At 42.3% G+C, this 16,060-nt stretch overlaps 2 protein-coding genes across 6 annotated transcripts in view; one reads left to right on the top strand and one right to left on the bottom strand.

The window, feature by feature from the left end:
* The window catches only part of UCHL5 (ubiquitin C-terminal hydrolase L5), a 47,347-nt gene extending 38,240 nt beyond the window's left edge, over positions 1 to 9,107 (bottom strand). For both annotated transcript variants that reach the window (XM_082834506.1, XM_082834507.1), the window contains exons 1-3: positions 8,917 to 9,107; positions 2,346 to 2,409; positions 557 to 662 (exon numbers count right to left, since the gene is read on the bottom strand). In XM_082834506.1, the coding sequence (XP_082690632.1) occupies positions 557 to 662; positions 2,346 to 2,409; positions 8,917 to 8,992 (246 nt within the window). In that variant the 5' untranslated portion in view covers positions 8,993 to 9,107. The remainder of the gene's footprint in view (positions 1 to 556; positions 663 to 2,345; positions 2,410 to 8,916) is intronic.
* A 268-nt stretch (positions 9,108 to 9,375) lies between these two features.
* The window catches only part of RO60 (Ro60, Y RNA binding protein), a 24,329-nt gene continuing 17,644 nt past the window's right edge, over positions 9,376 to 16,060 (top strand). For 2 of the 4 annotated variants that reach the window (XM_082833098.1, XM_082833095.1), the window contains exon 1: positions 9,376 to 9,491. The gene's annotated coding sequence lies outside the window, so the exon portion shown is untranslated. Of the gene's footprint in view, positions 9,492 to 10,256; positions 10,408 to 16,060 lie in introns of those variants that run through there. The other 2 variants (XM_082833096.1, XM_082833097.1) reach the window with 2 other exon arrangements.

Below are 16,060 nucleotides of genomic sequence, written 5' to 3'. Positions count from 1 at the left end.
GAGTTTTGATATAATATCAGAGAGTATCCATAATTTCCTGGAAAAGAAATTAACATACTGCTCCCTCTCCAACTACACATATGTGTGAGACTAAATCATATACTTCAACCAAAAACAAAACAAAACGAAAACATTGCAACAGACTGAATAAAGAAGCTGATAGGAGAATCCAGCTGTGTGCTTAATATTAAGCCAGACATTAAAGATATTTACAAAAATGTAAAATAATGCGCTCATCTCACTACTCTTTTGCTTTGGTAAAGATATTTATGCTTCATTTAAAAATACATTATCATTAACATGTAATGAATTTATTGTTACTTTTAAAGCAATTAATAAATATTTTAAATGTCTCAGTTTTAATGTCTAAATGATAAATACTAATAAATATAACCCATATAAACAGAAGGTCTTTGGGGATCTCAATAATTTTTAAGAATGTGAAGGAGTCCTAGGACCGAGAAGTTTGAGAACTGCGACACTAGAGACACAGGTGGAAGAGTCCTGTTTGTAAAGAGGGTTGCTCTTGAGACTCCACAGTATCCAAGGACCATACCTGCTTGGCAAAAAATATCGTGTCAAGTCTGGAGTCCTGAACCACAGAGCCTGCTGGTTCTTCTCCTGGCTGCCACTTGAAAAGAAAAATCAACCCATGAACTGGCCTACAAAACAAAAAAATACAAATTAGTGACACCAAACCTTGCTTCTTTTAACACACTGTCAATATGTTAAGTTTTGGTCATTTACTTAACAAATACAATGCAAATGAAGTAAATTTGAGAAATTTTTTAAAGATTTCTATTGCTGTTCATAGTTACTAGAATGTTGCCCAAGACACGGCTAACAAAACTTAAAAAAAATACATCAATTAAAATGGAATTATAATGAAAGGAATAATCTCAAATCTGTACATTATTCAATTCTACCTTATATTACCTCACTTAAAAACAGAAAGAACATAGCAAAACTAGAAGAAGCTGTTAACCCTAGACTGAATTCTGATATACATGAATAAAGTTCACATAGGATGTTTACAGATAAACGGCTGCTAGCATAAATACTAAGAAATATAGGACGTCACCTTCATATAATTATTGGATGCATGAGCAACCGTCACACTACAGTATGACTGGATGTTGCATCTCACACATAATGAAATCATCACCTCCCCAAAGGAATGGTTGTTGCCCACAAACCGTTAAATCACCACTTTAGGATTCTCTCCAGTCTATCTCTCACCACTGCCTTCCATGCAACAAAAATCTTTCCTATCCCTTAAAGACAGGTCAAATGATGCATCTTTAATTAACCTTCCCTGATCATCCAGCCAGAATTTCTCTCTTATTCCATCTAAAATGACTGCTCTCTTTGTGGGGAAGAAGAAAATAGGGGGGAGGGAACTGTCTCCTTACTATAAAAAACATATCCCTACAGTCCCCATTCCAGGACCTAAGAATGCTCCCCGCAGTGAAAACTCCCTAGCCCTCCATTTGCAATCCAGAGTCAATGCTTGGAGGTTGGGGGTTAAGGAGAGGCCCAGAGAAATCAGGACAGAGTAAGAGGAAGGTACTTCCTGGCATCAATATTTGGAATCTGAACTGTAACCTCCCCAAGAAGCAATGTAATAATGTATAAAATAAAGTTCTGGGACTTCCCTGGTGGCGCAGTGGTTGAGAGTCCACCTGCCAATGCAGGGGACACGGGTTGGAGCCCTGGTCCGGGAAGATCCCACATGCCGCGGAGCAACTAAGTCCGTGCGCCACAACTACTGAGCCTGCGCTCTAGAGCCCATGAGCCACAACTACTGAACCCACGCACCTAGAGCCCGTGCTCTGCAACAAGAGAAGCCACTGCAATAAGAAGCCCACGCACCGCAACGAAGGGTGGCCCCCGCTCGCCGCAACTAGAGAAAGCCTGCGTGCAGCATGAAGACCCAACACAGCCAAAAATAAATTAATTTTTTTTAAAGTTCTGAATTACTATTAATATACATTATCTGTCAAATATAGTTTTGTAGACTGGCCTATTATTCATGTGTTTTATGTTAAAATGTGTTCCATGTTCTAACAGTACTGATCTATAAGTGAAAGTTGTAAAAAAATCAACCTATCAGTACACTGTTTATATGGAATTACAGAGACTTAGTTTTGAATCCCTTGCAAATTACTTATCTATGAGCCTCAGGTTCTTGGTTATAAAATGGGAATAATACCTACCTCACACAGTTGAAAAAAATCTTAAAGGAGATAATGTGTTCAGCCTAAGGTAACCCAAGTAAAATAAACTCATGAAAGTTTGCTTAAGTATAGACATATTACTTTTAACATAAGTAAAAACATACTTACTTTAATTTTTCAAAATTCTCAGGCTCTAAACTCCATATTTCTTCTACTTGGGCTCCTCGGCAACCTGAAATAAGAAATTATTTCTTCAGAAGACAAAATAACTCATTTTTTTTCCTTCATCACTAAATAAAATATTAACTGAAAGAAAAGCACATTTGGGGGCGATAAGACATGACAAATTAAAATGGTAAAACTGATAAAGCTCACAGTCAAATCCTAGTCCTACCTTTACTAGTTCCTAATTTTTACAGTGGGAGTATATTCCTTTGACAACTTTAAAAAGTTTCAAGATTTATTTTCACTGGACACCACCCCATGGCTCCTTCTCAGTCTCTCTCAATCTCTGGCTCCTCTTCATCCACTCCCTTCACTCAGCTGCTATGTTTCCACAGCTCTGCCTGCAGCCCCCTTTTTTCCTTACTGTACACTTTATTTTTAAAGTGGTAATAGGGGCATCCCTGGTGGCACAGTGGCTGAGAATCCGCCTGCCAATGCAGGGGACATGGGTTCGAGCCCTGGTCCGGGAAGATCCCACATGCCGCAGAACAACTAAGCTCGTGTGCCACAACTACTGAGCCTGCGCTCTAGAGCCCACGAGCCACAACTACGGAAGCCTGCGTGCCTAGAGCCTGTGCTCCGCAACAAGAGAAGCCACCACAATGAGAAGCCCGCGCACCACAACAAAGAGTAGCCCCCGCTCGCTGCAACTAGAGAAAGCCCACGAACAGCAACAAAGACCCAACGCAGCCAAAAATAAATAATAAAATAAAATAAATAAAAAAATAAAGTGGTAATAAATAGCTACCGCTTAACAGTGAGTTTCAGAACATTATTTAGTTCTGACCCTTTTCCTAAATTCCAATTCTATACTTTAAAATTTTAATTTAATATCAACCACATCAGAGTCCCCCAAATATGTTCTTCTTCTACAACAGTGGTTCTCAACCAGGATGATGTTTTTTATGCCTCTGCACCCCCGATCCCCGACAGGGAACATCTCAAAATGTCTGAAGACATTTTTACTGTCCCTACTGTCACTTGGGGGGCGGGGAGGTAGCATCTAGTAGGTAGAGGCCAGAGATACTGAACATCCTACATTGCACAGAATAGCCCCTGACAACAGAGAATTATCTGCCCCAAAGTGTCAAGACAAAATGAATTATCGGGCCCAAAGTGTCTAATCCCTGCAAGGCAAGGCAAGAGTACCAAGGTCGAGAACTGTACTCTAGTAGTTCATATGGTGGTGATGGTGTACTGGTTAAGAGCCTGGCCTCCAAACTGCCAAGGTTTGAACCATGGCTCCTCCATTTACCGGCTATATGACCACTGAACCTCTCTGTTCCCCATACTCATAGAGCTGTTGTGAGAAATAAATGAGATAACTTACTATCTCATAAGGTAATTTATTATGCATGAGATACATTTAATACAATGCCTCGGCAAAATGTCAGGTAGCATTATGATCACAACAGAAAAAAACAGCCGTATTTACCAGTAGCTGCAATGTGTAAAGTGCTCTGAATGCATTTTCTCTAATCCCTGCAAGGAAATTATTATATGGAAGAGGCTTAGGGATGTTAAGTGTCTTATCTAAATTCACTACAACTAATATATGCCAAAAAGTTAATTAAAACCCATGTCTGGTTCCAAAGTCTGGGCACTTTCTATTGTTCCAGATTATTTTCAAGTAGTGCTGGAGAAGCCTTTAGATCACATGCAAAAATCTGTGGTTTAAAAAAAAAAATACTGGACCAACCAACTATGTGACTTTGGGCATTCATACCATTCAGTACCTCAATTTGCTCTGCTCAGCAAATACCTATTAGCTCCCACCCAAGCATTAAAGATACAGGTACAAGGAGTTACTTCATTATTTGTAGTAGAGAAGAACTAGAAACAACCTGAATGTCTAGAACAGGTTGCTAGACGTCCACATACATTAAGTTGGGAAAAAAAGCTTGTTTAAGTGTGAACCTATATTTATACGTGTTATCAAGAAAGGGCACAAAAGAACACTAATGCATTTAACACTGGTTATGCTATTGGAAATCAACTGTAAAAAGGCCAAACGTTAAAACATTGCACATATCATACAAAAACACAACAAAAGCCACTGAATTAAAATAGCCCCAAAATCTTTTGCAAAGGTATAATTTCAAGTGGTGACACTGTTTAAATAACCTTATGTTAGACACATACACATCTCTGTGTAAGGAAAACATAGTACTTAACTGTTAGCATCTATCTCCTTATATACATTCAATTCTAATAATCCCCCTATGTACATTCAATTTCAAATAATGCATGGTATAATGGAAAGAGAAACAAGCAATGATTCAAGGGAACTAGGTTGTAATTCTAGCACTGCCTTTAAGTTCTTTACCTTGAGTGAGAACATGTCTTTGAGCCTCACTTTCCTCATGTTTAAAACAAGAATACTACCTGCTTCATCCAATCCACACAATTCTTGTGAGGTATACGTTCTCAAATACCAAACACAAAGAATCACCATGCTGATTCCTCTAATATATTTTAGTAAAAAGTTGAGTGGGGTGGGGGGTAGGCTTTAAAAAGTTAATGATTCACTGGTATTTAACAAATACATTCAGCCCTCTGTATCCAACGGGTTCTGGGTCCGCGGATTCAACCAACCGCAGGTTGAAAGTATGTGCCAAGCATGGTATTAGGCCCTAACAAGGACAGGAAATAATAAACTATTTTAACAATGCTTAAGAACTTCAACCCAGTAGGAAACAAGCTCATATAACTCAAAGACTGTCCAGTCTGCATATTTTGCATATAAAAGGTACACGGGATGCGTTCTGGAAGTTAAGAGGTAGCCAACTATCCTTGCTGATCAGAAAAAACTTTAATGTATAGTTAAACTGGGGGACTTCCCTGGCAGTCCGGTGGTTAAGACTCCCTGCTTCCAATGCAAGGGGCTCGGGTTTGAACCCTAGTCAGGGAATTAAGAACCCACATGCCACGCGGCCAAAAAAATTAAATAAATAATTTAAAAATAGTTGAACTGGGTCTTAAATAGGATGACCAAATAATCTGTCATTCAAACCAGAACACCTCTTTTATTAAATTGATTTTACTTAATAGGACATTAAATAAATTTTTAAATTAAAATGTTTTAAAATATTTATATCTTGACTAACACATTTGTATTATAGTACTGGTGGCTCCATAAAACAGTCTATTCAAAAACCAATTCTAAAAATAATTTTCTTAACAATATACCTGGAGTCTTTCTCCCCAAGAAAAATACTCTTGGGGAGTATTTTTATAGCCTACACATAAGGCTATACTGTTTATTTATTACTTCTTGAGTGAACTTTGGTAATTTGCGTCTTTAAAGGAATTTGGACATGTCATCCAAGTTGTCAAATTTATTTGCATAAATATTAAAATATTCACTTATCCTTTTAATATCTGTAGAATCTGGGACTTCCCTGGTGGTGCAGTGGTTAATAATCCGCCTGCCAACGCAGGGGACACGGGTTCGATCCCTGGTCCGGGAAGATCCCACGTGCCATGGAGCAACTAAGCCTGTGAGCCACAACTACTGAGCCTATGATCTAGAGCCCATGAGCCACAACTACTGAGCCCACGTGCCACAACTACTGAAGCCCTCACGTCCAGAGCCTGTGCTCTGCAACAAGAGAAGCCACTGCAATGAGAAGCCTGTGCACTGCAACAAAGAGTAGCCCCTGCTCGCCGCAACTAGAGAAAGCCCACACGCAGCAACGAAGACCCAATCCAGCCAAAAAATAACTACTTAATTTTTTTAAAAAATCTGTAGAATCTGTAGTGATGTCATCTCTCTTATTCCTGATATTGGTCATTTGTCTCCTCTCTTTCTTCTGATCAGTCTGACTACAGGTTTATGCATTTTATTGATCTTTGAGAAACCAGCTTTTGGTTTCATTGACTTTCTCCACTATTTTTCTCTTTTCTGTTTTACTAATTTCAACTCTGATCTCTATTACTTCCTTTTATCTGCTTACTTTAGGTTTAATTTACTCATCTTCTTCTAGTTTCTTGAAGGGAAAGCTGAGGTCACTGATTTGTTGTAGTAAATCTAGTCCCTGTTACTCTATCTTGGCTGGAAGCAGAAATATACAGCCTCTATTTTTAATTAGTAGACTATCCTAGTTTGTTTTGCTGCATTTATGAATTATGTATGCATTGTATCAATTAAAAGTATAGTTCTGCTCCATCAGTTTCTTAATTTAATAAGAACTTTGTTTTACCATGACGTTATATTCCACTAAAAATTTTATTTAATATATTCACTGAACTCACAAATAATTTCCCCTTCAATGAAGAAACGTAAATCTACAATAGCATTCATAATACAATAAGATGTTTCACTTTTGAAAGAATAAACTTCCAAAGGTTTTTTTATTTTTTATTTTGCAGTATGCGGGCCTCTCACTGTTGTGGCCTCTCCTGCTGCAGAGCACAGGCTCCGGACGCGCAGGCTCAGCGGCCATGGCTCACGGGCCCAGCCACTCCGCAGCATGTGGGATCTTCCTGGACCGGGGCACGAACCCGTGTCCCCTGCATCGGCAGGCGGACTCTCAACCACTGCGCCACCAGGGAAGCCCCCAAAGGTTTTTTAAATCCATGAATTGAATGAGGAAAAAAGAAAATGACTGGAATAAACTCAGTCTCTTTGAAGCATCTGATGGTGATATACAACTACCATCATTTAACTTTTTACAAAGTTCTTCTGCTAATTAAACCAGTCTAATAACTATAGCTTCAGTTTTCATTTGTGCAGGTACAGAAGGTGCAGTTCCATGGCAGTCTCTTACGCATGCTTTTATTTAAATCATTTTCAATTCCAAGTTTTCTGCATGTACGAAATTGGAGCAAAAGCTTTAACAGAATGGACTAATTTTAAAATAAACAAATTTGCCTGATACAACGTTTCTTAAGGTTAACTCTAACATGTCATAATAGTTAAGGTTTTGAAGGTAAAGTTTATGGCTTAAAACCTGCAGACATCTCAAACTCAGTGTATGTCCAAAGCTGAACCCACTTTCTTGTCCATCAAGCCTACTCTTCTCTTGTACTTGTACTTCACCAGTCTCCCAAGCTAGAAACTAGAGTCACTGTCACCTCTTTTTCCCTACATCCCAGCAGTTAACAGTCCTGTGGATTTAAATATAGCAAAAATTATTGAATCGACCTCCTCCTCTCCAAATCACTACTTTGTGTGTGGAGCCAATCATCTCAAATTCTGACCATTTTAAGAGGCTTCTAGCTTCTCTTACTTCACGCCAATCTACCCTGCACACTACAAGTAGTAAATCTTTTTAAATTATAAAAATATCATTTCAGCCTTGAAATATCTTTGACAGTTAAGTCCCCAGGGGCTACAGGGCAATCCATACTACACAACATGGCACACAATCTGGCCTCAGTTTATCTTTTCAGCTTCGGATTGAAATACTCCTGAAGTCTGTTACATTATGTTTTAGTCACTTTCCCAGCTGTTCCCTAAGTCATATACTTTACCACCACTACTGTTTATGCCTTTCCTTCTGCCTGTGCTCTTCCACGACCTGTGTGTACCTACTCTAATGTAGCAATTAATACGCCATATTATAATTTGCTTGTCAGTTCTTTAGAACAGCAGTCATGCTTTATTCACATTAAAAATATCCAAACCCTACCAATGTGTCAGACATAACAGGTAAACAATATATGCCCAATACATGATATCCAAACAGTCAGATACGTACAACAGTTATCTATTTCAATGTTGAATTTCCACCTCAAGTACAAGTTTTAACATAAGAGCTAAAATTAATACTTGAGAAATAACAGATAAAAATAAACTTACAGCCAAAGAGCTGCAGGGACAGGGAAGGCTACAAAGTCAAATATGTTGGTTACTTAGGACCAGAGATAAAGAACAGAGTCAGAAAGAAATTACGAGGCAAGCACGTGGCCTCTGGAGCACTAGGTGGAGAAAGCACACTTCCCCGGAGGCCACAAAATGAGCAGAACGAGCGAGCTGGTCCGTGCGTCCCACGCGGCCAGCCTGTGCGGACGTTCGCAGGGCTGGGCACACACTCGAGGGGTTCTGCTCCGAATAACTCGAATGTCAGGTTCCGGGGCGGCTTGGGCCTTGGACACCCCACCCTCGACAAGGCACAGCCGACTTTTCCTGTAGCACCGATGGCCTGAGACACGTACCTGGGCACCCCTGCCCGGAATGGGGGCGCCCCGTGGTGCAAAGGGAAGAATCGGTACGTAAAGGGGGGGGGGTGGGAACCGGGGCGGGGGCTCAGGTCAGTGAAGCTAGTACTGGAGCGCCGAGTTCCGGGGACACGCTCCTGCCCTCGCGGTGTGGCTCTCAGATCACCACGGAAACGCGACTGGCCGGGACCAAGGAGGGACCGGAGCCCTGCCTTTCCCCCTCCCCGACTCCACGGTTAAAGAGTCGCCTCCCTTCAGACGCTGGGCGGCGGCGGCCGCAGGGAAGCACTGCGTGCCCAGATCAGGCCTCCTCCCGTGACCCCCGGCCCAGGACGGTCCCCTTGGCTCTCACCGAATCCTTTAATGAGCTCGGTGAAGACCCCGGGGTCGCTTTCCATGAGGCACCACTCCCCAGCATTGCCCGTCATGGCCCCGGCCACACGCCGCCCCGCTCCACCTCCGGCTCCGGCACCCCCCCAAATCCAGCCGCCTCCGGCCACTGAGCTCTGCAAACCCGCCGTTGTCTCGTCAACCTCACGTCACCCCGCCTACTTCCCGACAGCCTCCGGGCGCCGTCACCTGCAGCGCGACAGAGCGCGGGAGGACGCTCTAGCCACCCAAGAGACGGCGAAACTCTTTCTGGGCCGCGCAGGACCCGGAGCCGATTCCGAGGGGCCAGGGCCGCCGAGAAAGGGCGGGATTTGGGGCGCCGGAGGAGGGAACATCCGGGACTCTCGCCAGTCTGGGGCGGGGGCGGGGCACGCCCAGGGGGGCGGGGCTCGTTCCCGGGAGCCGAACCTGGAGACCCGGGCGGCGGAGTCGGAGCAGGCGCCACCCCTCAGGCTGACGCGCGTCGTCTTTCGGCGGCGTGGCGCAGCGCTTCTCCCGGTGGCGCGGCGGCTTCGGAGGATCGGCCGCCGGGCACAGGTGAGGACACCGCGGGCGGCCGGCTGGCCGGGGCCCTTTGTGCGGTCTGAGGGGCGCCTGGGTCCGGCCGGTCCTCCGTGGCCCTCACCCCGCATCCCCGCGGCCGAGGCCGGAGCAGACGCTGCGCCGACCAGTCTCCCTCCCCGCCTCCGTGCCCTGCCGTCCTGGGTGGCTGGACCGACACCTCTGCTGGGCCGGGCCCTTCCCGAAGCGGGGATCGCTCCCGCTTGTACTTGCGGAGCTTCCCGCAGGCCGGCGTCCCAGGGGCCCGCTTTCCTCCTCCCCCTCCTCCTCCTCCTTTTCCTCCTCCCGCCGCTGCTGCGCCGAGAGGCGTTGCCCGGCCTCTGGGCTTCGGGAAAAAGGATCTTTGTGAGAAGACCGAGGACGAAATTTGTCCTGGAGGGAATGACGAGGGACAGGAGACGATCCGTCCTGTCGTCGGTGGGGCTGATAGACAAGTGTAAAGGCGCGCGATGCCTCCAAGGCACATGAGGTTGAAAAATGCAGTGTGTTAATCTGAAAATATTTGTAATGGTCTTAAGACTAAAAGATGCGTTAAACCAAAAATGGCTGTCTTCACTAAATCACGAAACCTCATTCACCAGGCCCTTGCACAATAGTAATGTTAAAACTAAAATCTTTCAGAGTAGTAGTGTTTATGCATCACTCCTTAAAGCTCTGACTTCCAAGAAGGGCCCTTGGCTTCCAGAAAAAAAAAAAAAAAAAAGCTTTACTTGGTAAAACTCGGATTCTTTGCTTCTCAAGCAGGAGGACCTGTGCCCTGGAATAAGGGAACCTTGTCCTGCAGGACTATGTGAAGCTACGAAGTAAACATGATACATTTTACTGAGAGAAACAGCGGCACAACTTTTATATGAAAACAACCGTGGTTATATTATGGAGTAGAAGCCAAAATGTATGTCAGGGGTTAGATTAAAAAAAAAATTTTTTTTTTTGGAAACTTTCTTGAAGTTTGCCCCTGGGAGACTGTGTCTTCAAGCTGGTGGGGGGCGGGAGAGGTATCTGTTCTGTTAAATATACTTAAATGGGAAAGTCTGTGTGGCACAGGAGTCTAGCCTTATTTCCTTATGAACCATGCCTAGAATGAGTGTCATCAGAGCCCAAAGCTGTTTGCAGGAATTTACCGTATTTTCTTAATCTGCAGTATTGCTGTGAACTTGAAAATGTTTTTGGTGCTAAGTAACTATTGAATACATCAAAACTAACATTTGATACCTACTGAACATGGTGCCTATTGTAGAAAGACCAAACTGAAAGTTTAGCCCTTAAAACAACCTATAAGTAATCAGAATGGGGGGGTGTCAAATTTCTTTAATTATGTTGTTAACATTTAATCCTAAGAGGTCACCTAAAAATCCAGATTTCTGAGTTTTTGAGAAAAATGAGAAGATCTGGCAATATGAGGCCCAAACTACATGACAGCCAGTTGGCTAAAAGGTGTATTCCTTCAGGATGTCATGCTGTCATGTCTGCTCCAGTTCCTAACCACTTTTTTTTTTTTTTTTGCGGTACGCGGGCCTCTCACTGTTGTGGCCTCTCCCGTTGCAGAGCACAGGCTCCGGACGCGCAGGCTCAGCGGCCATGGCTCACGGGGCCCAGCCGCTCCGAGGCGTGTGGGATCCTCCCGGGCCCGGGCACGAACCCGTGTCCCCTGCATTGGCAGGCGGACTCTCAACCACTGCGTCACCAGGGAAGCCCCTTCACCACTTTTTATTGCATCACCCTTGACTTGATTCGCTCATGTCCATTTACCAGTCTGAGTGATACAGCTATCTGAATTTGTGACCCCCGTGTTTGCAGTATTGTTTCTTTCAAACTGTCTTGCTCTCATAGATGTAAGTCAGCTTTGACTCCATTTAAAAAGGAATAAGCTGCAAACTTGTTTGACTTCTTGGGATGAAAGGGAGCCTTTTCAAGTGACAAATGATCAAGAGACTTGGGAAAGATATTTAGATGTGTACATTCAAGAAGAATGTAGGAATCCTTAGAAGTAATATATTATTAGCACTGTTAAACGTTACTATAGATGTTCTAGTTCCAGCGAATAAGAAGAACTAGTGCTATTGCATACTGTGTATTAATGCCATTCACTGGTTTTGCATTCAAAATTAGGGAAAAGAGAAGTGGGCAATGTATAAAATATCCACATCCAATTTCAGAGTGTGGCCATGTTTTTAATGATATTGTGATCTGTTTGATTTCCTCTCAAAATTTTGATTTATAGACATTTAATACAACTTTAGCTGTATTACATTTCCTTGGAGGGTTGTTCCTTTAAGAGCACCGAACAGGTCAGGCCAACTGAAAGAAGAATTAACTATCTTTTGTTTGTTTGTTTGTTAATCTGGATTTACAACACTTGATTATTCAGGAGTGGATTAATTGATGACCAGGCTTTGACCTCACTCACTGCCCAACTGCCTTCTAAACCACTGACACTGGAGCTTAAGCTTTGAGAAAGGTGATGATAACATTTGGGGAAGGAAGAAATTAAGGTCCTGTATATGTATGTCTGTGTGTATCTCAAATTTCTTTCTAAAGACAAATATAAAAAATGTAGGGTTAAATATCACTTAAATGCTTATCTATTTAAATAACTTTCCAAATATATTTCACCTAGCCAATTTTTAATTTTTTTTAATAACAGATTTTTGAGATAGAATTCACACATCACATTCAGTGGGTTTTAGTATATTCACAGAGTTGTGTAACCGTCACCACTATCTAATTTCAGAACATTTTCATCACCCCTAAAGAAACACTTTACCACTTTGGAGAACAATCTAGCAGGTCCTCAAAAGGTTAAATATAGAGATATCATATGATGTAACATTTTACATTCCACTAGCAGTATATGAAGGTTCTAATTTCTCCAAATCCTTGCCAACACTTATTGTCATTTTGATTATTGCCATTCTAGTAGGTGTGAAGTGGTATCTCATTGCAGTTTTGATTTGCATTTCCCTGATGACCAATGATATTCAGCATCCATTTTTGTGTTTGTTGGCCATTTGTATACCTTTGAAGGCATACCTATATAGGTTCTTTGCCTATTTTTTAATTGGGTTATTTATCATTTTATTATTTAGTTATGCGTTCTTTATATATTATAGACACAAATTCCTTATCATATGTATGATTTGCAACTATTTTCTCCCATTCCATGGGATGTCTTTTTTGCTTGCTTTGTGGTGTCTTTTGGAACACAGTTTTAAATTCTGATGAAGTCCAGTCTATCGGTTTTTTTCTTTTGTCACTTACAGCTTTGGTGTCTGTATTTTGAGATCAACTCAGTTCAGTTCCAGAGTTAGCATCAGATCCCCCAAGTGAAAGGGCAGGATCCCAAACAGATTGCCCTTACTTCAGACAACAGCTTCAAATAAGGTCCCAGTCCACCCAACTAGGCTTCCCACAATGCGCTCAGGGTCAGTAATTCACTAGAATGACTCAACTCCCTAAAAGCACCATCCTTATGATTACAGTTTTTATAAAGGATGCAACTCAGGCACAGCCAAATGGAAGACCCGCTCGGGCCAAAATCTGGAGGCAGTAGAGGGATTCCTTCTGTTTGTAGAATCCTGGCACATCACAGTCCCAGCACATCAGTGTTCACCAACTCGGAGTCTCTCCTGAACTTTTTTTTTTTAAGATTTATTTATTATTTATTTATTTTATTTTATTTATTTTTGGCTGCATCGGGTCTTAGTTGCGGCGTGTGGGATCCTCACTGAGGCACGCGGGATCTTTCGTTGGGGCGCGTGGGCTCTTCATTGTGGCGCTCAGACCTCTCTAGTTGTGGCATGCGGGTTTTCTCTCTCTACTTGTGGTGTGCAGGTTCCAGAGCGAGTGGGCTCTGTAGTTTGCGGCACTCGGGCTCAGTAGTTGTGGCACACAGGCTTAGTTGCCCCACGGCATAAGGGAGCTTAGTTCCCTGACCAGGGATCAAACCCATGTCCCTTACATTGCAAGGTGGATTCTTTACCACTGGACCACCAGGGAAGTCCCTCCGCTATACTTTGTTGTCCAGAGTTTGTATGTGGGGTTTCATGACTAGGCATGATTGATTAATTCATTGACCCTGTGGTTGAGGTAAGTCACCTGCCTTCCTTCCCTCCTGGGAGGTTGATCTGGCCTAAAGTTCCAACCTTCTAATCAGATGATTGGTCTTTATGGTGACCCCCAACTGGAAGCAATCCAAAGACCCAGGATGAGTCACCTCATTAGCATAACAAAGATACTCCCATCAATCGGGATATTTCAAGTTTTTTTTTATTAACTTTTTAAATTGAATAAAAGAGTCTTTAAATTCTATAGTGCTTTACAGTTTTCAGAAGTTTCACACATATGATTTCATATAGTCCCATAATAACCCTTTTTTTTAAGCCTCTACCCCTATACTTCCCCTTCCCTCTTCCTTCTCCCCACTGTAACCACTAGTTTGTTCTCTGTATCTGTGAGTCCGCTTCTTTTTTGTTTTATTCACCAGTTTGTTGTATTTTTTAGATTCTGCATGTGATACCATACAGTATTTGTCTTTCTCTGTCTGACTTATTTCACTTAGCATAATGCCCTCCAAGTCCATCCATGTTGCTGCAAATGGCAAAATTTCGTTCTTTTTTATAGCTGAGTAGTATTCCATTGTGTATGCATATACCACATCTTATTTATTCATTCGTCTGTTGATGGATACTAAGGTTGCTTCCAGACCTTGGCAATTGTAAGTAACGCTGCTATGAACATTGGGTGCATGTATCTTTTCGAGTTAGTGTTTTTGTTTTTTTCGGATATAAACCCAAAGTGGTATGTGAAGCCCTGTGAGAACCATGGACAAAAATCAGATATTCTTCTCTTTTTTTTTTAATACAATTTTTAAAGGTTACAAATTATTCATTTAACAAATATGACTGATAAGCAGGAATAGCCAGGTTGAAGTAACACCAGAAAGAGTGTGTTTTGTTAAATCTAAAGTAGAGGCCAGCAATGTCAAAAAATTTCTACTGGAATTAGCAATTAATGTTATCAATCTTTGAGAAGGCTCTTAGCCTTTTTGGATTGAAAGGCAGAGGTAAATGCCATATTGAAAAGGGGGTACAAATACATAGAAAAAGCAACATCCACTGCACCAGGAATTTCAGCCTGTGCTGTACTCAGTCACTATAAATCAGTCCATAATGACTAATGTAATATGATCATTTTGTCTCTGACACCACCTGAAGCCTAGGCCTGCGCTGACATAAACTACTTTATGTCAGCGCTTTATTTGGAATGTTGACACTGCTGTTTCCAGCACAATTCAAATCACTGTCCCCCTTAGTCACATTCACAATGTGAGGCTTTCTTCCCAGCACTTATCTCTGCACCATTGTGTGTTCCCCCCTCTGAGACCCAGTCTGTCATTGCTCCCTAACTCACCCAATTTCCCCGCATTGACTCCCTCAAACGGATCATTACCCATAACCTTCACCCTTAGTGGAGGAGATACCTCTTCTGCTGTCAAGGGCTAGTCTCAGCCTGGATGCTCTGAAGCTTCTTTCAGGGATCTCATTCCCTCACTTACGCCCTTTCTCTGCTGTCTTCACCTCTCCAAATTGAAGTTTGAACCTCAACCTCAGTGTCCTCTCATCTGAAAAGGTAAAAAGATTTTTCCTCTAGCTCCTGCCTTCTCTCTTACCTTCCCTTTAGAACGTTGCTTCTGTGCAAGAGTAGTCTACCTGTGAAGTCTCTTCATCGCTGCATGCCCTCCTGACCTCACTAGAATCAAGCTATTTCTCGCAGCGCCCGACTGCGCTTGCCTTTCCTCGGCATTCCTGTTGCCAACTTCAGCCTTACTTGATTGCTGAGCGTTTGACATTACCAGCCATTCACTCCGTGAAATTCTTTTCCTTGTGGTCTGCGATACCACTCTCTCCTGATTTTAAGTCTATGTGCCTCTCCTTCCCTTTCTTCTTTAAAGGGCCCTTTTCTCCTTAGCTATTTTTTAATTGTTAATACTCACCAGGATTCTGTCTTTAGCCTTCCCCACAGTATATAAACATGCTCAAGCTTGTATCATCTTCAAAACAAAATATCTTTTACCTGTGTTCCTCTTTAAGCTACTACCTTACCTGTCAACATTTCTTCGCGGTATATTTAGTTCCTTTTCTAAAATTTAAAGACACAGAGCAAGATTTCATATACCCCTTCCTGGAATGTGCTCCCCAAACTTTATATGCCAGTTTTTCAGTCTTCCTGGATTATTGAGACAGCATTATTTTATCTTCCTCTGCTCATTCACTTTTCTGTTAAAGCACTTGATTACAGTTTGCTTTGTATTATGTATAAATTTCTACCTCATCAAATAGACTGTGATTTCCCTGAGGGCAGGAAAAAAAGTTTTAAAAATCTTTTTAATGGAACAGAAATCTCCTTCACGCCTTACACACAGTATGCAGTAAATGCTGGTTGAGGATTTTTTGTTGGTTGTTTGCCATGGGGAGAAGCCCAGTGCACTGTAGTGGCCCAGGCAGGAAACCTGAAGATCAACAGCTGTCCTATAGTGAGAGAAGCGG

The sequence above is a fragment of the Leucopleurus acutus genome, assembly GCF_964270905.1.
Source record: "Leucopleurus acutus genome assembly, chromosome: 2".
Classification (NCBI taxonomy): domain Eukaryota; kingdom Metazoa; phylum Chordata; class Mammalia; order Artiodactyla; family Delphinidae; genus Leucopleurus; species Leucopleurus acutus.
Note: the sequence above shows the minus strand (reverse complement) of the source record. Positions and strands in the feature narration are given on the sequence as shown.